This window comes from Mchenga conophoros, linkage group LG20, assembly GCF_057382185.1.
Source record: "Mchenga conophoros isolate Kocher_MC1m ecotype Shallow Benthic linkage group LG20, M_conophoros_male_GT1.1, whole genome shotgun sequence".
In the NCBI taxonomy this organism is placed as follows: Eukaryota; Metazoa; Chordata; class Actinopteri; order Cichliformes; family Cichlidae; genus Mchenga; species Mchenga conophoros.
The window spans coordinates 16,229,619-16,251,396 of NC_140545.1; the positions used below are offsets into that span (position 1 = coordinate 16,229,619).

General features: G+C 42.7%; 1 protein-coding gene and 1 long non-coding RNA gene across 2 annotated transcripts in view; one reads left to right on the top strand and one right to left on the bottom strand.

Annotated features, from left to right (window-relative positions):
- ntsr1 (neurotensin receptor 1 (high affinity)) overlaps positions 1–729 on the bottom strand; it is an 81,571-nt gene extending 80,842 nt beyond the window's left edge. The window contains exon 1 of the mRNA XM_085259734.1: positions 3–729. Within this exon, the coding sequence (XP_085115860.1) occupies positions 3–686 (684 nt within the window). The 5' untranslated portion in view covers positions 687–729. The remainder of the gene's footprint in view (positions 1–2) is intronic.
- A 17,009-nt stretch (positions 730–17,738) lies between these two features.
- On the top strand, positions 17,739–18,752 carry LOC146550568 (uncharacterized). The gene is made up of 3 exons (XR_014890291.1): positions 17,739–18,286; positions 18,364–18,513; positions 18,595–18,752. It is a non-coding gene; the product is annotated as an uncharacterized LOC146550568 (long non-coding RNA).
- The last annotated feature ends 3,026 nt before the right edge of the window (positions 18,753–21,778 follow it).

Genomic DNA, 21,778 nt, shown 5'->3' on the forward strand with positions numbered 1-21,778 from the left:
ACCTGCAGCACGGTCTTCACCGTGACCGGCGAGACCACAGTGGTGCATATCATCTCGCCGTTACGCATCCTTTGGCCCATGATGAAGGGCATCGGTGTCGCGAGAGCGAAGGAAGCGAGCCACATGGCGCTGATGAGTTTCTTGGTGCGGCTGCGGGACATGATGCTCTTGGCTTTGAACGGGTGGCAGATGGCCATGTAGCGCTCCACGCTCAGGCTGGCGATGTTAAGCGCGGTGGCATAAGAGCAACTGTCCCGGAGGAAGTAGTAACCCCTGCACACGGCGTCCCCGAACACCCATGGGTAATGGAACCAGATAAAGTTGTAGAGCTCAATGGGCATGGAGAGGATCAGAATGAGCAGGTCGGACACGGCGAGACTGGCCAGGTGATAGTGTACGGTGCTCTGGAGGTTCTGCAGCGTCTTTCTGGTAATCAGGGTATAAATAGTGATGGAGTTGCCCAGGAAGCCTATGGCGAACAGAGCCAAGTAAATGATAGTGACAATGACTTTTGCGTACACATTCGTATTAACTTCCAGTTCCTCCTCATTACTTGTGGGACCGACGGTGCTGTTATCAAATGGAGGCAGTGAGTTATTCGCAAAAAGTTTCTGCGCCAACGAGCCAAAGCCGATCAAGTCGCTCCCCGAGAGCGTGAAGTTTAAATCCATTCTGCTTTTCTTCATGAAGGTATGGAACGAAAAGGTACAACTGAGCAAGCCGAGTGGATATGTGCCGACGCGACTCGCTCTGGTTTAAGTCAGAGGAGACCACCCTTTATAATTTGGCACGACAGAAGGCGTGCTCGCTTATTGGTGCTGCTGCGATGACGCACGACCATTCACTTTGTCCGTTAGTTCCATCTTGTCCGTTTATGGTTCACCTTGGAAACAAACAGTGCGATGCAACAACGCATCAAGAATTAAAGGAATTTAATTTCAAGTATGGTTTCTAATATAATTTTTTTCTTCTTTGCTGTTTTTCTCTGTTATTTTATTTTGAACCCTTAACTTTCTCTCCAAGAAGCTTTTGTCCTCTTTCTTCTCTCAGTCAGCCTTACAAGTAGAAAGAAATGATGTTATGTGTAAGTCGGAGACTCCACAACAGGGTACCAGACTTTACTCTGGGCCCCAGATAATGATTATGCTCATGATCCACTCCCAGTGTGAGCTCCTTTGGACAAGAAGGAGAAAATGATTCTAATGGTTATTTCACAGCAGTAGGCTCACCTCTTTTTGACATTTTTCCCACATTGTTTATCACAAAGTTGTACATCTAAATATTTTAATGTTCTTCTATGCATATCATTTCAGTTTTCCCTCACGCCTGGGTGCTCACTATTATTCATGTGTTGCTCATACATTACATAAGGCTTTAAAGCATTATTTATGTGTTGCAAGATAATTTCTGTTGTGTGACTCTGCTGAGCATCAACAACCTGTCCATGACACCCTCCAAACTCTGATGAAACAGAACATAGCTTTCTGGTTGCTGCCCTGGGTCCCCTACAAAGCAATACAAATGTATAGAATAGAAATAGAACCAGTGGATTATTTAACAGTGGCTATTGTTTTAGTTATATGATTAAGATTTGTGGGATTCATAAAATAATATTTCTCTAAAAAGATAATTTCATAGTCATTTGTCTAAAAAAGGGGGAAAGGAAAAATCCCAACATGCAACATTCAGCATGGTGCAAAAGTCTGAGCCACTTATGATTTCTGTATATTTTGATAGGAAAACAATCATATATTTTTACAGTTGCAACAGGCTTGAAAGTCAACATTTGGTATGATCACCTTTATGCTTCAACACTCTCTTAGGCAGCTTTCCTGTAATTTCTTTAAGGAGGCTTCAGGAATAGTTCTTCAGGCTCAAGGAAATGTTGGCTGCCTTTTGTTCTGCTCTCTGTCAGGATGATCCCACACTGCTTCAATAATGTTATGTTGGTCTAGGATCTGGGAGGCCAGCTCATGATTGATGTATGCTTTTGTATCCAGACCTGCTTTTTCCGCACTGACAGTTTGTTTTGGGTCACCATTGAACTGACAATTGAAACTGTTGCCAATCAGATGCTTTCCAGATGAAATTGCATAGTCAATCAAAATCTGATGTTACGCACTATAGAAACGCACTGTGATACCATTCTCCTCACCTCATCCTTAATGATAATTTGAACCAAAAATTTCAAATTTTGTTTAATCACTTCATAAGACATGTTGCTTCTGACTTGCTACTGGCTTCTTAACAGCCATGTTTCTACTGAGACCATTTTTGATAAGGCTTCAGCAAACAGTAGGTGGATCAAATGAGGGGCTAGGGTTAGATGCATGTCTCCAGTGCTGTGTCAGGTCTTTTGCGCCTTATTTCATACTGCTTAATAACACGACTTTTAGATACTGTTCACCGCTTATCCTTTTGACCTCCACTTGTCCAGTTTCCTCAAATTTATATGGACATACTGTACAGCATGCTTTCAGGCAAATTTTCAGGTATTAGCTCTTTGGGAATCACCTTGCTGATACTAAGGTGCCTAATGATGCAATTTAAAGTGGACATGAAAAACATGAAACATGTATAAAGGCTAATTTACGCCGTGGAGGAGAGCAAAACATGAGGGGTGGTTCAAGACTTTTTCACATTTCTGTATGTGTTTCCTTTTTCCAAATTCACCAAATTAAAGAATAATATTGATTGATTGAATATTGAACTGTTTGTGGAAAAAATATATTTTTCTTCTTCTCCTATTTTTGTAAAACACATTTTATTGGTGTGATATAAGATAACAATCCAATAGTAATAGCAGGCAAAAATACTAATAGTGCTAACTCCTTTTTATAATGTTTAGTAACAGAGTTAACTTAAACAGATTTGAATCATGTACAATTTCTAGGCAGTCACTTACCCTAGGTTTGTTTTAAAGGAAAAACAGTGTGTCAACATTAAATTGTAAGGAGAAGCTTCTTAGTTTTAATAATGAAAAGACAATTTAAGCACTTATTCAAACTTCATGACTGAATTAGTTGTTGTTAAAAATGTGGGGAATTTGAAAAGTCATTTATAAGCACTACCTGCTTTTAGGTATAGCATAAAATGTTTAGAAAGTCTTTATAATTAAAATATAAGATCTAAAATATAAGCTTTTAAAAGAAATGTCATGTCTCTGACTGTCCGCTGTTGACCCTTTTAGCAGTGCCCCTGTGACTTATATTGTAAGTATTTTATGTTGCTGTCTCTCAGTAAAATTTTGGCACAATAAAACTGGTGTGAAAGCCACCCCAATTTTTTGTCAGACATATGTATATTTTATCCACAGCTACAGTTAACAAAAAATGAAGCAAATATGTTCTGCTAGAGAGTATTGCAGGGAAACGTTTTAAAATCTGACAGTCTTCCATGGCATCCCCATTCTTAGTTCACAGGCAGAAAGGAATGAAAAAGAAAATAGAACCTTAGAGAAAACGAAAGTTAAGGTGCCATAATGGTAGCGATGTGTCGTTTGTGAATGAGCTGGTTCTAAGAGTCGATTCTTTCTAGCGAATGACAAGAGCTGACTCCAGCCAGGGAGAGCCACATCTTTAGCCTACCCTACTGAGACCTCATGCATGTAGGGATGGGATATTGTTTTGATTGCCATACCATGTGGCCAATCACATGCAAAGACAGACCATTATGTGAAAGAAGGAAGGTGGGCAGCGATTTCAGAGACAGCATGTTGGGAAAATAACAATATTTTCAACGTTACTTTCACTAAAAAGTGATGAAATGAGTAAAACATGAAAAGAAGCATCTGACTGCATTTCACTGGTATTGGAAAATGCAAAGATAAAATTACATTTATTTTTTCAACCATTTGCCATTTTGGAGGACAATAGATTTAAAACTTTTTTCCCAGGCCTTAAACTCCATGTATTTTCTACCTAACAGTTGCATATGCATAAAATTTAAGTTTTTATGAAAACACTGAAGAAAAAATTGCTTCAAAAAACACAAACCATTCATAATTGTGAAATTAGGAGAAGGCTCTGAAGAGGGAAACAAGCCAAAAGAGCACAATCTTTGAAAAGAGCCAGATCTCATCACTACATCATTGATACAGCATATTCTTACAAAAGCTACAGAAAGCTGCAAGCAAACCTAAATTTGCACATCATCTTTCAGGAGCTCCCTTTAGGGGTGACTACAGCAGAACATCTGCCTCCACCTCACTGTATCCATACCATCCTATTCTGTCAAACCAACCAGCCATCCCTCTTTATCTTTATGTCTGACAGCTCCATATTCAACATCCTTTGCCCATTATATCCACTCTCTGTCTTCTTTAGCCTTCTCAGCTTTGTCTCTTTAACTTTGTCTTATCCTCTGTTACCTTTAGCTGTGCGTCTTGTCTTTTTGTCAGTGTCACTGTTTCCAAACCATACATCATGGTAGGTCTCACTACTATCTTGCTGCTATTCCTGTGTCATAAATCACCCCTGGCACTCTCAACCTGCTGGATCATTTGTGCAACTTCATTAGGCGATGGGAATAGGTAAGAATTTAGCTATTCCGATTCCATTATAGATATTAATTAGCGATTCGATTCCTGCATCAATTCTCTTATTGATTGTGATTGGGTTCCTAGTGGCTCTGTTTTCTGAGTAACTGCAATTGCTAAGCAGCAATAAAGAAATTACATTCATGCAAATTAATTGCATGCTGTGTATCAAATGTTTCTGCATGTTTGTTGAGGTATTTTCCCTATTTGTTGTGATCAATGTAGGAGTCATTGCTTAAAAAAGTAATTATTACACATATTATGCAGAACATGTTTCTTAACAGTAATCCAGTACCCTACTTAACTACTACAGGAAAAAGTAATTTATTATATTACTCATTACATTACTTTCATGTTACTCTGTAAAATAGCGGAAACACACTGTCTCATAATCACCATTCAACAAACATAAATCTGTAGCTACAACCCCGCAAACCGACACAAATCCCTAATAAGGACAAACATCTTTAAGATCTTTCTTTTAGTAGACTACAAAGCTGACCGCACAAAGCAAAGATGAAAACCAGAACACACACACACACACACACACACACACACACACACACACACACACACACACACACACAAACGATTGCCACAGAGATTCTGATTTGTAAACATGAACAGGTAGAAAGGGAGGCGCCAAAACTTCTGAACTGGTGGACAGAACCAAAGAGCGTGGATATAATTGTCCGGTGAATTGGTTTGGCAGTGTGAGCAGTTGTTGGTAGACGTAAAGCCCATCTTGAACATCCGATGACCTGTATAGTGCACTCTATGTAATATTTTGTATTGAATTAATTGAAGACTGGGATTTCTAATTAGATGAAAGGTTTTTAAGCAAATCTGAGACCAGAAGTTTAGGTCTAAGTTAACTGATAAATCCGCTTCCCATTTTGCAATAGGAAGTGATATTGATTCATCTGTTTTAGAAAGCATTCTGTATATTTTGGATAGTAATTTGGGGGTTTTAAGAGTAAGAAATTGAACCACACTTGGTGGTGTTTGTAGTTCAACTTGACCCGGTTTAAATTTCTTTTTTACTATGGATTTAATTTGTTGATATTCTAAAAATCTTTTCTTGTTGATCCCATATTTTGTAACTAGTCCGTCAAATGAAATAAATTCTGTTCCTTCTAGTATATGTTCTAAATATTTGATTCCTTTACCACTCCAATCTGAAAAGTTTAGCATATTATTGTTTTGTAATATGTCAGGGTTGTTCCAGATAGGTGTACGTTTGCATGGGATTAATGAAGACGCCGTCAATTTTAGAAACTCCCACCATGCTGTCAGAGAAGAGCTGATGTTGATGCTTTTAAAGCATTCATGTTGGGGGCAGGGATAGCTCAGTAGGTAAAGTGGTCGCCCCATGATCGGAAGGTCGGCGGTTCGAATCCACTTAACGGCTACCCTGAGGTACCCCTGAGCAAGGTACCGTCCCTACACACTGCTCCCCGGGCGCCTGCTTAGTGGGCTGCCCACTGCTTCACTGAGTGAATGGGTCAAATGCAGAGAAAAACAAGTAATTTCCCCATGGGGATCAATAAAGTATCCATTATTATTATTGTTGGATGTTTGAGCTGATAAATGGTAGGTCTGAGATCTCTAGATTATTGCAGAGTGCTTGTTCTACATCTAGCCAAGGTTCATCTAAGAGGGTGTGTTTTAGCCATCCTGAGATAAACTGAAGCCTGTTGGCTAAGAAGTAGTGCTGAAAGTTAGGCAGTTCTAGTCCTCCTTTATCCTTGGTCTTTTGTAGTGTTTTTAAGCTTATACGTGGGGGTTTATTTTTCCAAAGGAATTTGGACATACATGAATCTAGAGATCTGAACCATCTTGTGGCGGTTTAGTTGGGATCATTGAGAATAAATAATTTATTTTTGGTAAGACCATCATTTTTATAGCGGCAACCCTTCCCATGAGTGATATGGGTAGACATTTCCATCTAGCCAGATCATCTTCTACCTTCTTTAAAAGTGGGATATGGTTTAATTTAGTTAGATCTGCAAGCTTGGGAGAAACATTAATACCTAAATATTTTATATTTCCCGATTGCAGTGGTGTAGAAGAGGAATTATGGAAGGAGCAATTAATCGGTAGGACTGTAGATTTTGACCAGTTAATTGAGTAATCTGATATTCTTGCAAAAGAGTTTATCAATTCAATCACCCCAGAGATATTGGTTTGTGAATTTTGGAGAAAGAGTAACACATCATCCGCATAAAGGCTGATTTTATGTTCCACGTTCTTGCATTTTATGCCCTTAATTACTGAATTCTCTCTAATTGCTGCTGCTAGTGGTTCAATAAAAATTGCAAACAGTGAAGGGGAGAGTGGGCATCCCTGCCTGGTGCCCCTCAAGAGACAGAAGCTGGAGGATGTCTGGTCATTTGTTCTAACACAAGCTGTTGGGGAATTATATAATATTTTTAACCAGTTTATGAAAGAAGATCCAAAACCAAATTTGTGTAAAGTTGCAAATAGAAATTTCCAGTTAACTCTGTCGAATGCTTTTTCTGCGTCTAAAGAGAATATTGTAGTTTCTAGGTTTTTACTGTATGAGTAGTCTATCAAATTAAGTAATCTACGTGTATTTGTTGATGAGTGCCTACCTTTTATGAAACCAGTTTGGTCAGGATGAATTAAGAGGGGGGTTATTTTCTCCAGTCTCTTTGAGAGAGCTTTGCAGATTATTTTAAGGTCTACATTTATAAGGGATATTGGATGATAGCTTGAGGGATATACAGGGTCTTTGCCTGGTTTTAGCAGGAGATTAATGTTTGCAGAATTCATATTTGATGGAAGTCTGCCCTTTTCTTTAATTTCCAGCAACGTTCTGTAGAAAACTGGTGCTAGAATCGACCAGAATTCTTTGTAGAATTCTGCAGGAAAGCCGTCTGGACCTGGAGCCTTATTATTGGGCATACTTATCAGGGCTTCCTGGAGTTCACCTGGTGTCAGTGGTGAATCCAGTGCCATTGCTTGAGTGTCCAATAATTTTGGAAGAGTTATGTTGTCCAAAAACTGATCAATTTGTTTTTAGATGGGTTTATTTGTGTTGAATACAACGTTTTATAGAAATCCCTGAAAATGTTGTTTATTTGTATCGGTTCATATATTGTGTTCCCAGATGAATCTTGAACAGCACATATAGTTGTTTTTTCTTTATTTATTTTTAGCTCGTTTGCTAGAAATTGACCGGATTTATTACCATGTTCATAATTTTGTAGGCGTAGTCTTTGTACTAAGAATTTTGGTTTTTTTTATCAATTATCTCATTTAATTCTAGTTTTGTTTTGCGTATTTTGTTCAATGTTTCCTGATCTTGGTGGGACGCGTAGGCTTCTTCTAGTGATTTGATGTTTTTTTCTAATTCCTGAATATTTTTGTTTTCTTTTTTCTTTTTATGTGATGAGAAAGAAATTATTTTACCTCTCATCACAGCTTTCCCTGCTTCCCATAGAACAGAAGCTGATGTTTCGGGAGTGTCATTATAGTCCAAATATGAAGTCCACTCTTTTTAAAAATATTTAATAAAGTCTTCATCTTTAAGTAGTGATATATTAAATCTCCAGTTTTTTCTTGGCGTGGTATTATTCTTGTGCATTAGTGTTAAAGATACAGGACCATGATCGCTGACAGCTATAGGGTGAATCTCAGTGTCTGAAATGTCGTTCAGCAGTGAGCTGCTGACCAAAAAATAATCCAGACGAGAGTAGGAGTGATGGACATGTGAGAAAAAAGTATATTCCTTACTGGTGGGGTGAAGGGAGCGCCATGCATCGCAAAGACCAAAGTCGCTCATATACTGTTTGATTATGTTTGTGGACTGGCCAATTACGCTGAGTTCCCGCTGTATTGAGCCTATCCATGTCTTCATTTAGTCCAAGGTTGAGGTCACCTCCAAGAACAAGTGTGCCATCTAAGTGTTCAGAGAGTGCACTGAAAAAACCGTGAAAGAATGAGGGATCATCAACATTTGGACCATATACACTTGCAATACATAGCTTTTTTATCAAGTATAGATAGTTTAATGATTAAGAATCTGCCCTCTGGATCTATAACTGTATCGAGTACTGTGAAATTAATTCTTCACCTTCTTCAACTATTCCTCACCTTATTAAAAATTTACTCACCAACTACTAGATTGTATTACTGTGACTTTGGGACCTGAAACCCAGTTTGGACCCGGAAACAGCTAATAACGTCAGACTTACACTTTTATTATTAAAATAGGTTACTTTTAATTTTATTAATTTGCACAAACAAAACTGGGGGTCAAAACAGCTCACATAGCTTAATAGTAGGGGTGCAACAACACTCGTATTGTGGCGGACCACCAGGTGGCTCCACTCACACCCAAGTTGAAGGGAAGTGTTGGGGTGGAGATTTTGGCGCTCACTTTATGTGAAGTTCTGAGAGTCAGTTAATAAAGTTGGAGTGAGACACTGAGACCTCTCCTGTCGTTATTACATACCTCCACATTGGTGACCCCTGTAGCGAACATGCTAAGGCTCGACGACGAAGCCAGCTCCGGCCTGGAAGCATTGGCTGCCGCCAGACTTTCACCTCCGCCGATGGCTGCGTTTGCTGTGGCACTTAAATTGCCGGATTTTTGGCTTCACGATCCTCCTTCATGGTTCGTGCACGTAGAAGCTCAGTTTGCTCTTCGTGGAGTTTCAGCCGACAATACTAAATACCACCATGTGGTGGCCTCACTTGACCCGCTGTCAACCCGCCGCGTGATGACTCTCCTCCGGGACCCCCCAGCCCAAGGCAAGTACGCCGCCCTCAAGGCGCTGCTGCTGCGGCGCTACTCCCTCTCTGATGCTGAGCGGGCCGAGAAACTCCTTTCCTTTGCGGGCCTGGGCGACCGCACCGCTCTCAATTCAATTCAATTCAATTTTATTTATATAGCGCCAAATCACAACATAAGTCGCCTCAAGGCGCTCTCGAGCTCATTGGAGAGCATGCTGTCCTTGCTGGCCGCGGATGACGGAGGATTTCTCTTCACCCACCTCTTTCTCCGACAGCTGCTGGCTCCAGTGCGCGCTGGCCTTGCCAACTCCCCGCTATTGGCCACGAAGGATTACCGCTCCCTTGCGGAAGAGGCGGATCGCATCCTCCTGGCTACCAGGACTTTCGGCGTCCAGGCGATTGTTCAGGACTCACCAAATCAAATCAAATCAAATCACTTTTATTGTCACATCACATGTGCAGGCACACTGGCACAGCACATGCGAGTGAAATTCTTGTGTGCGAGCCCCACAAGCAACAGAGATGTGCAAACACAACAACACAAACGAGCAAAATACAAGAATGGCCAACCTGAAACTAATAAATATATGTACAATATATAATAGTGTATGCATTTCTGGATGTGTATACTAAATATTTTCCTACGTGTGTGTGTGTGTGTGTGTGTGTGTGTGTGTATACACATTTTTACAAATTAAATAGTAAAAAAAAAAAATAAATAAATAATAATAATAATAATAATAATAATAATAATAATAATAATAATAATAAAATATATAAAATATACAGAGTTGAATATGTGCAAAACAAGTGGCATTTATATACAGTGTGGAGTGCATAATGTTGAAGTTCCAGTAGTGAAGCTGAGGTGTCTATGACGTGTTCAGCAGTCTGATGGCCTGATGGAAGAAGCTGTCTCTCATTCTGCTGGTACGGGACCGGATGCTGCAGAACCTCCTTCCTGATGGAAGCAGTCTGAACAGTTTATGGCTGGGGTGACTGGAGTCCTTGATGATCCTCCCCGCTTTCCTCAGGCAGCGCTTCCTGTAGATGTCTTGGAGGGAGGGAAGCTCACCTCCAATTATCCGTTCAGAGCACCGCACTACTCGCTGGAGAGCTTTGCAGTTGTAGGCGGTGCTGTTGCCATACCAGGTGGTGATGCATCCAGTGAGGATGCTCTCAATGGCACAGTGATAGAAGGTCCTGAGGATGCGGGGGCTCATGCCGAATCTTTTCAGTCTCCTGAGAAAGAAGAGGCGCTGCTGCGCCTTCTTCACTGTTTTGTTTGTGTGTACTGACCACGTAAGATCCTCAGCCAGATGTACTCCAAGGAACCGGAAGCTGCTCACTCTCTCCACAGCAGCGCCGTTGATGGTGATGGGGGTGTGTACTTCTCTGCACCTCCGGAAGTCCACTATCAACTCCTTTGTCTTTGCGACGTTGAGGGTGAGATGGTTGTCTTGACACCAGTGGGTCAGGGCGCTGACCTCCTCCCTGTAAGCCGTCTCATCACCGTTGGTGATAAGACCCACCACTGTAGTGTCGTCCGCAAACTTCACAATGATGTTGTGTTTTCCCCCGCCCCTTCACCGATGCTCCAGGGGCCCTCCGACTCATCCACGGTGGCCGGAATCGCTGCACGGCGGCACCGCGGAAAGGGGCTTTGTTTTTATTACCAGCGTTTTGGAGCGAAGGCACGGCGCTGTCTCCCGCCTTGCAGTTTCCAGACCCAGGGAAACGGGCATGTCAGCGCTCTGTAGCAGCCGTGACCGCTGGCAACAAGGAAAGGCTGCTTTTCTTAGAGGACTCACGCTCGGGGAGGCGTTTCCTGGTGGACTCCGGCTCACAGAAGAGCCTTCTTCCCCCGGCTGGCTCGGACAGGCTAGCTGAGGGCTGCGGGCCATTGCTAACAGCGGCTAATGGCTCTCCCATCAAAACCTTCGGTGAAAGGTTGGTGACTGTTTGTTTTTAAGACCGTGACTTTCAGTGGAACTTTGTTGTTGCTGCTAGCTCTGTGCCTATAATAGGCGCTGATTTTCTTTGTGCTCACGAACTGCTGGTTGATGTTGCTAACAGACGTTTAATTGATGCTGTGTCATTTTCCTCATTACCCTGTTTGACTCGGGGTGCTCAGCCTGTGGTGCATGCTAACTCAGTAGATTCGGGTGACGTTTTTCAGTGTTTGCTTTCTGAGTTTCCCCTTACTCACGGTCCCCACTTTCTCGAGCACGGTGACGAAGCATGGGGTGGAGCATTACATAACTACAGTAGGGCCCCCGGTGTTCGCGCGCGCCGCCTCGACCCTGCCAAACTGGCTGTCGCTCGGAAAGAATTTGCCACCATGGAGCGTCTGGGCATCGTGCAGCATTCGAACAGTGCCTGGGCTTCTCCGTTACACATGGTGCCTAAATCTGATAGTCGGTGGCGACCTTGTGGGGATTTCCGCCGTCTTAATAATGTCACAGAGAACGATCGTTATCCCATTCCCCAAATCCAAGATTTTTCCGCTCATCTTGCGGGGACCTCGGTTTTTTCGAAGATCGATTTGGTACGGGGATATCACCAGGTTCTCGTGCACGCGGAGGATGTCCCCAAAACCGCCGTAATTACACCTTTCGGCCTTTTCGAGTTTCTGCGCATGCCGTTTGGCCTGAAAGGTGCCGCCCAAACCTTCCAGCGGTTGATGGACTCGGTCTTGCGCGGGCTGCCCTTTGTTTTTGTATATCTTGATGATATACTGGTGGCCAGCAGCTCGAAGGAGCAGCACATGTTCCATCTGTGTCAGGTTTTTCAGCATTTGGCGGAGCATGGACTGATTATTAATCCGTCTAAATGCCAGTTTGGGTTGCCCGTTCTCCATTTTCTTGGGCACCGTATTTCCGCCGAAGGCGCGGTTCCGTTGCCTGACAAATTCCGAGCTGTTTCGGAATTTCCACGTCCCACAAAGGTTAAGGCACTGCAGGAATTTTTGGGGATGGTGAATTTTTACAACCGTTTTCTCCCCAGAGCGGCACATCTGCTGAAGCCCCTTTATGGGGCGTTAAAAGGTAAGAAAGCTAATGACTCCGTTGACTGGTTTCCGGAAAGCATCCAAGCGTTTTCTGATGCTAAGTCAGCGTTAGCTAATGCTGCCCTTCTGGCCCACCCATCCCCCTCAACGGCGATTGCGTTGACCACCGATGCGTCGGACATAGCGGTGGGTGCGGTGCTGGAACAGCGAATCTCGGGTGTCTGGCAACCGCTCGCCTTTTTCAGCCGTACGCTACGTGACAGCGAATGCAATTACAGCGTTTTTGACAGGGAGCTACTGGCGCTCCACCTGGCGACTCGTCATTTCCGTTTTTTTCTCGAGGGTCGTCACTTTACCGCATACGTGGACCACAAACCCTTGACGTTTGCCATGTCCAAGGTTTCTGATCCATGGAGTGCACGCCAGCAGTGCCAGTTGGCAGCCATTTCTGAGTTTACCACGGACATTCGGCACGTGGCTGGTAAATACAATCATGTGGCTGACTGTTTGTCCCGTGCGCTGGTTTCTCCCGTCTTTCTTGGCATAGACTACTCCGCCATGGCTGCCGATCAGAGCGGTGACCCGGACATCCTCACGCCTAAATCCACCCAGACGGGCCTCATACTAGAGGACAGACCCGTGCAGGACGGTGGTCCCCTCCTCGTCTGTGACGTTTCCACCGGCCGCCCTCGCCCAGTGGTTCCCGCTTCCTGGCGTCGTCAAGTTTTTGACTCGGTACATGCTCTCTCTCATCCAGGGGTCCGGGCCTCTGTTAAACTGGTCAGCTCTAAATTTGTTTGGCCAGGCCTTCGCAAATCTGTTAAGGAATGGGCGTCAGCGTGCATTCCCTGCCAGCGTGCGAAGGTTCATAAACACACCAAGGCCTCCCCTGGAGCCGTTCTTCATACCCGGCAAACGTTTTGATCATGTGCATGTCGATCTGGTGGGTCCTCTGCCGCAGTCACAAGGTTTTACGCACCTTTTGACTGTTGTTGACCGGACCACCAGGTGGCCGGAGGCGGTCCCCCTGGCGTCCACTACCGCAGCAGTGGTGGCCAAGGCATTTTTGTCAACCTGGGTCTCGCGTTTCGGCCCACCCGCGGACATTACGTCAGACAGAGGCCCCCAGTTCATTTCCGAGCTTTGGTCGGCCATGGCTGATGGACTGAGGGCTAAAGTCCACCGCACAACCGCATACAACCCGCAAGCTAATGGGATGTGTGAACGGTTCCACCGGTCGCTTAAGGCTGCTTTTCGCGCCTCCTTAAAGGATGGCAATTGGGTTGACCGCCTCCCGTGGGTTTTGCTTGGGCTGCGCTCTGCGGTTAAGGAGGATCTCGGCGCTTCCCCAGCTGAGCTAGTGTTTGGTCAGCCCCTCCGCGTGCCTGGAGAATTCTTGCCCGAAAATCCTCCTCCCTGCTTTGATCCATCGGTGCTATCTCTCAACCCGCTTTTGCACTCGCTTCGGGTTCCTGGTCCGGTGGACCATTGCGTGCCTGACACCTTTGTTCCAAAGACTTTAGAGACTGCTAAGTTTGTTTTTGTCAGGCACCATGCCCACAGGACACCGCTGCGGCCGCTGTATGACGGCCCATTCAGGGTTATTGAACCGGGCCAGAAACATTTTGTTTTGGATTTTGGGGGTCGAAGGGAGACTGTGTGTGTGTTGACAGACTTAAACCTGCACATGTTCTTCTGGACAGTAATGTAGTGCCGGCCCAGGCCCCTCGCTGTGGCCGCCCTCCTTCGATGGGGTTGACAGACTCTGGTTTTCCCCCCAGGACTACCCCCGGACCACCGGCGTTTGAGCCTCCTCCTGCCTTTCCTGCTCGCCTTCACCAGCCTCATTCACAGGATGGACCTTCCTCTGCCTGTTCTCTCCCTCCCAGGTTCAGTCATTCGGGTCGTTTGCTTAGACCCAGTGTCCTGGACTGAATAGAGATCTAACTGTGTGTTCGGGGGGGGGGGGGGGGGGGGGGGGTATGTGCGGCGGACCACCAGGTGGCTCCACTCACACCCAAGTTAAAGGGAAGTGTTGGGGTGGAGATTTTGGCGCTCACTATATGTGAAGTTCTGAGAGTCAGTTAATAAAGTTGGAGTGAGACACTGAGACCTCTCCTGTCGTTATTACATACCTCCACAGTATCGATATTGAACCGCTCGATACAGCGCTTTCGGTTCGGTACACATATGTATCGAACAATACAAATTTTTTTATTTATTTTATCAACTTTTCTTCTGACGATGCTGCCTGTGTTGAGAGCTCAGTGGACTACTCCGCCTAGGCTGCACTGTCGAGTGCAGATCCACTGAGCGCAGTGCAAGCTAGCAAGACAGAAGCTAAGCTCATTGCAACATAGCAACTGCCTCATTGCTACCCGAAATTGAACCTCCCCCACCCTCATTCAGATCTGGCGTTTGGAACTATCTTGGTTTTCATGTGAAACATGACCCTGATGGTAAGCGCGTCATGGACAAAAGTAAAACAGTATGTCGGATGTGTCACGCAATGCTCAATTGGTGGGAACTAGCGCGTTAGCACAGTTAGCTTGCTTGTTAACGTGTTGATGCCGTCCAGCCCCATGCACGGGGCGATCCGCGGTAACTCATTAACGGAGATTTTCCACGTTATGGCGTTAATGTCATTTTAACGAGATTAACGCTGACAGCACTAGTGGGAACACAACGAATATGACTGCACATTTACGCCGACATCATCCTAGTTCAAAGACAAGTGGAAGCAGACAAAAACAACAAGCACACATGCTACAAACTTTACCCGAGTCATTTAGACAGCCGTTAGCACATGATTCTCCTCATGGGGACCTGATATGTTTAATATGCTGCTGAGAGTGTACCCCAGAAGAAGTGTATAGCTTTTATTTTGGAAAGAGCCATTTCTCTGTAATAAACACTCTTTTTCAAAGATGAGTGATTTCTCGATCAGATAGATTTTTTTTAATTATTAATTTGTTGTTTCAGCAACATTAAATTTAATAACTGTACTTTTGAGTTAAAATATATATTTATAATTTTAATAAATGACAAATTAAAAAGGCATGAAATATTTTTGTATCGAAAAAATATTGAACCATGACACCAAAGTATCGAACCGAACCGAACCGTGAATATTGTGTATCGTTGCACCCCTACTTAATAGTATTTCTGTTTTAATGTAAGCTTCCCCTCACTTATTGGTCACAAAATTAAGTAAATGATTAACAAAGAATTTGATTTATTTTTTTATTCTAGAATTCAATGAAAGCAACAAAAAGATAGTATTAATGTAATGAAAATGCAAAGTTAACATATTAAATCATGAATATCCCACTGTGGAGTCATACGTGGTAAAAGATTATGGCTTGCAATGGGGCATAACACAAGAATTCCTTAAACATGTTGTTGTTTGATAGTAAAAGTTGCCATCCCCTGCCCCAGTTGAATGATTATGATTTATTTGCCCCATTTGCTGTGCTGCAAAGCTGCGTGTGGGCAAAAAGACTGATGAATGCCAAGAAGAAGCTTCTGAAATTAAACTATTTATGGTGTTGTCCAGTCTTGTGGTGAGCTTAGCAATTGAAATAAGCAACGGGTTTCTCCAGAATTTAAAAAATAGATTTTAAAGTTGAGCTGTAATTATTCTAAATCTTTCCTTTCATTGAGTTTTTTTTTTTTTTTTTTTTTTACCAGGAGGAATGGACTGGCATTTGGAAAGGATGGCAGGGCTGCAGCTAATCTGTAGCTAATGAGCTTTTCTTTGAACGTCAGTTGATGGGTTGGACATAAAAGAATAATAAAAAACAGTTTTTCACTTGAAATACAGATATATTCTTGCATACCTTAATGTGGAGGCAGTGTGGTGTGTATGCCTGCAATGTGGTGGCAGAAAAACCCCCCATTTGATTTAATGTAGGATAAAAAAAGACTCTGCGATTGTGTCATCAAAACTAAGAGATTGTACTTTCACACAAGCTGACAAATACACCTGACTCCTTTAAAGGTTGCCAAACTTTTCCTCTAAACCATAAGATAAATTCACTAATTAACATTTAAGAGTTATTTTATCAAGTTCAAGGATCTTATTCAAGTGCAGCATTTAGTGCAGGAGAGCCAGAATCTTGCCAAAAATGAATTTCGTTAAAGTATTATTGTTCAATTTGCTACTGTTTGCATGCAAACATCGAGCTATTTTATCATTGGAGATTATATCTGTTATTATTCATTATGTATGCAACAGATGCACAAAATAAGCAGGTCAGAAGCTGTGAAAAACCTGGCTGGTGACCTCCAGATTTCACAGAAATGCCAGAAAGATGATATGTATGATATGCAATATGTGTAATAATAACCTTTTCATTGCAGTGTTACTGTCCATAGAGATGATGTGACACTACCACTGTCGCCATTCCCATGGTCTGCCAGCAAGTATTAATTACCAGGTAGGGGTGAAGGGTAAATTCAATGTATAGAAGATTAGAGGGAATTTACAACAACATCACACTGAAGCGATTATGATCATTACTATCATAGCTATTTTTAATATGGAAACAAAAGTGTAAAAGAGACATATGGGAAATACAAATGGTTTCTCTTAAAAACAAAAATACTCCTTATAGAATGAATTATTTAAAGCACTCTTTAAATTCCACTCTTTGCCCAAATATAGACAGTTTTGTGTATTTCATATTTAGCATGTCCAATAGAGCTGAAAGATGGTTAGTTGGTTAGTGGGTGAAGAAAAGCAAGCATCCCTTTTAAGAGGCTGGTAATGTCATGAAGTCAAAGAAATTGAGGTGGGGCATCCATTTGGAGCATCACTTGTGCAAAACACCGGAAACTGCAAGGACTATGGATGGAAATTAGCAGCTAGATCTAATACAATCCAATGATTCTCTTACTAACATTAATGTTTTTCTACATTGTCACTGACAAATAAATACAACCTCAAATCTAAAAAAGTTGGGAGGCTGTGTAAACTGCAGTTAACAGAAGGCAATGATTTGCAAATCCCACAAACACACATTTTAGTTACAGTAACATGTAGCAACCATATCAAATGTTTTGACTGAGAAATAAAATTATAAAATTACTAGCCCAACAAGTGCATCCCAACCAGTAAAGTAAAAATCTGAATTGTTTTATCCTAATAAGACAATGGGGCAAATTGTACTGACAAACTTGTCAGTATTACTGCACACAAGGATCATTTAGAGTTGCCAAATCTATACAATTTCATTTTTAATTCTAATGCTAAGGTTAAATGGAAACCTGGCGAGATCAAACACGCTGCTAAACTCTTAATAGACCACGGTGTACTTCATAGTTCACTGTCTATGATAAAGTTAACTTTGAAATGTCTTTTAGAGTAAAATTCCTGTAGGAATCATATTCATTTTCTATGTGGTAAAAGCTCCCAGTCCTAGAGGAGTGGGGCATCTGCCAGTTACGCTGCAGGTGTGGTAGAGCTAGTGGAGATGTGATTTAGTTTCTAACTGCTCAGTTGATTCGTTTTTTTTTTTTTTTGCAAACACTTATAAAGTTTGCAGTCAAAGAAACCTGATGGAGTTTGTATCTACAGCTACAGATTTTACACAATAAATCAACTTTGTTATCAGAGACTGAGGAGATTTTTGACTTTGAGTTATTTGGCTTTTTATGCATAAAAAGACATTAAATAATAATTGTTTTGGGATTTTTGAGACGCAAATGGGCCATTGTAACATCAAAAACGATCACTATGGATATAGTATATACCAAAGTTGTTACACTTTGTCTTGATCTGTCGTATAGCATTACATAATAAGATGCACTCTGTGTCATGGTCCGCGGCCCGGCGTCTGAGGTGCTGATGGGATGCCCACTCCCGTGGGCGTGGCCGCTGACTCCACACCTGCATCCCATCCCAGGCGATCACCAGGTGGACCATTTAATCCTGCCCAGCCTGCTGCTCCACGCCAGTCCGTAATCGTCCTTCAGCGGTAACGCACACCTACGGGAAAGTCCTTAGGCAATCCTATCCGTGTGAACTAGTACTAACTCTGCCTTGTATACCCAGATCACTGCTCGGCGTGTTTTGAGTCACCAGCCTGTCCACCTGCCTGTCCAGAATTTGGATCACGATCAACCCCAGCCGCCTCGCCCTTTCTGGAGCTTCTCCCCACGGACCCTCACCCCTCCCTCCGGTTCCCTTGGCCCCGCTATCATCGTAAGACGCGTACACTACCTCCCCTCGTATGCTGCCGGTTTACCCGCACCCCAATAATCCTTTTTTCTTTTTCTGTTTCAGCCTCCCACGGTCCCGCTCTCGGCGTTTCCTGCGCGATTCTTCTCCCGGTCCCTCGGTTTCTCTGGTTCCGTGCGTTTTCTCCCTTCTACTCTCCCGGGACACTCTCAGTTATAATAAAGTTTATTTTTTCTCTCGTACCGCTGTGTGTGTGTTCTGCTCCTGGGTCCAGCTTGTGTGTTGAACTTCGGTTCTTGACACTCTGTTTACATGCTGTTAGTCCATATCTGAGTTGTTCGCTTATGCCTGAAGTTTGCAAGTGCTAAAAGATGGATCTTTGAGACCACAGTATTTTCCCCACAGTTATAGTAATAATAATATAGCAATAATTAATAACAGGGCTGGGAGATGAATTTAATTGTGAAGTCATAATTCTGTCTTTTAACACTTAATAGAATAGAATAGAATTCAACTTTATTGTCATTGCACATGCACAGGTACAGGGCAACGAAATGCAGTTTGCATCCATCCAGAAGTGCTTTAGTGATATAGATATATTACAATATATATTAGCAATAATATAGATATGTAAGTATATTACAGAAATGGGTCTATTATGGAATGTTATAATGTACACAGTATGAAGTATGTTGTGAATATTCTATAACTATAAGTATGTACAGGCTGTAGTGAGTACAAGCTATGTACAGGATATGAACAGGATATAAATATGAAAAACTATACAGAATATGAAATAAATAACTTTAAAGAAATCTGAGATATACAGCTATACAGAAATGGGAACTATGCAAGTTGTAAACAGTTGTAGGGTTAAAAATTATCGTATGTACAGAATGATTATTTACACAGAGCTATACAAGATAAGTGAGGGTGTGGATAATTTCTACAGAGGCTATATAAAGTGCTAGTGGTTGTGAGTGGTGGTTCAGTCCATGTTATTATTGTGTGTTTGAGGGTGCACGATCTGATATCCTCGTGTCGGTGTTGTTCCCACATCATCATAATAAATGTTGTTCCAGGGTCCACATTACAAGTAACCAATCACCTTCTTGTGACGTCATACTTTTGCGACTTCGAAAAATACCCGCCTTAAAAAAAACAAATGTTCTTCGAGAAACCGCCTTTTGTCCGCCGATCCAGCAATTTCAATTCCTCTCAAGATACTTTTCTTTAATAAATGGTAAGCATAATACATATGTTTTCCTTGAAATGGATAGCTGTTTGTTTGCTAGTGATAGGCTACTTGCGAACCAGTGTTCTCCAGACAGAGAATTGCGTGTCAATGTATTATGATTTATTATGAAAGTACAGGTGAATATAGCTCTCCCGTCAATATATTATGATATATAATAAATGTACAGGTGAATATAGCTGTCATAACAATGTCAGGCAAAATTGCAGTAGCTTCCCTGATCATTTTACAAACATAAGTGAAGAGAATCTGGACTAAAAGGCCTAGACTAATGGTTGTGTGCTGAATCTATGAATCAAACTATCACCTGGAAACATAATTAACTGGTCCATAGCTGTGAAACTGGACATGAGTTCTTGATTCTATGGAGATTAACAGTAATCCAGAAATTTACAAATTTGTCCTGGGACATCGTGTAAATGTTGTCCCAGGGACATCGCGTAAATGTTGTCCCTGGGACATCGCGTAAATGTTTTTTTCTTTCTTTGGCTCTCGGAGGAGGCGGACGCACTTTTCTCCTCTCCCTTATCTTTCCTGCTAGTTCTTATGTCCTTGTCTAGTCTCGTGTCTTTTTTGTATTACTTTCCCTGGAACACTCTCTCACAGTCTGTGTCTAAAACCTAAAAGAGAATTATGGATTTAATCAACTGGTCTCTGAATGCTATTGACACCCTTTAACGAGAAGTCTGGGCTCGGGAGAACCCGAGTGCCCTGGAGGGACTTTCCCTGCCGGATACACGATGGACAGGTGGCAGAGGATCGTGTGCCTGACTGTCGATCGAGGACGCTGAAGATATCTACCTATTCGGAACCATGATAACAGGGTTCTTGCTAATCGGAGCTGGCTTGGCCCTGGCTTATCGGAGAATTAAGAGAGAGGAACCGGCTGTTCAAACCCCCACAAGGCTGCCCGCTGGGATTGGAACGACAGGTGCGACTTCTCAGAAAGGGCTCACTGAAGGCAGCATGGTTAAGAGCTTGGAGGCGCTTATGACTGCAGTGAATGCTCAGAATAACACCTTTGAGCGTATGTATGTTGGATTACATCAGGAAAGAATCAACTCTGAACAACATCTCTGGGCGGAGCTGGATTACACCTCGGATCAGTTGGCTGCGGTCGTGAGGTCTCAGAATCTGCTATGTGAGCAAAAAGAGTGACAAGACCACAGAATCGACGGCTAATAACATCACGGAGAAGCTCACAGCTATTAACGGGAGACTGAGAGACCAGTGTCGGAGTGTTAAAAAACAGCTTGAAATTCTCAATTACCATCATAACCCGGCTACCCCTTCGGCGCCAGCTCAAGGCCTCTAGCCGAACAATTACTCCCTGATAACGACTGTGTTGAGTCTGTTCCTTCCCATTCCCTACAAGGCAACCTGGGTTGGCTGGAAGACTGTTTACTTAGCCTGGCAGGGCGAAGGACACAACATTTAAGCCTCCACTGAACTATGGACACGCACACACATACATATACTGACACTGATAAGCACTCACTGACGCATCACCCTCCCTACCCCGGATCCAACGCCACCTCCAACGCTTACCTCCCCCATGATGTGGACATTGGGTCAGCTGGAGGCGCAGTCGAAAGATTGTAGCGGTCCCAGATCAGATGTACACACTGGAACTCTTTCCCATGTTGCTTGTCTGTGTTTATTGTGTTATGGTGTGTTGATACCTGTGCATTCCTGTATTATCCTTTTGTGTTGCACATTTCAATGTTTTTTTTCCTCGTTACCTGGCCTGACCTGTCTCCCCAATGTGATGTTTGTATTGTATGTACGGTCGGCAAGGTCTGTCATCTCGGTTGTGGGCAAAAGACCTGCAACTGACAAATAAAGGCTATCTCATCATGTTGTCCCTGGGACATCATGTTAAAGCTGCCAGAGACATACCATAGCTTCTTTTAGCCCCTGTTTGTTTTGAGATATATATATCTATCTATCTATCTATCTATCTATCTATCTATCTATCTATCTATCTATCTATCTATCTATCTATCTATATATATTTTAATATTATATTTAATA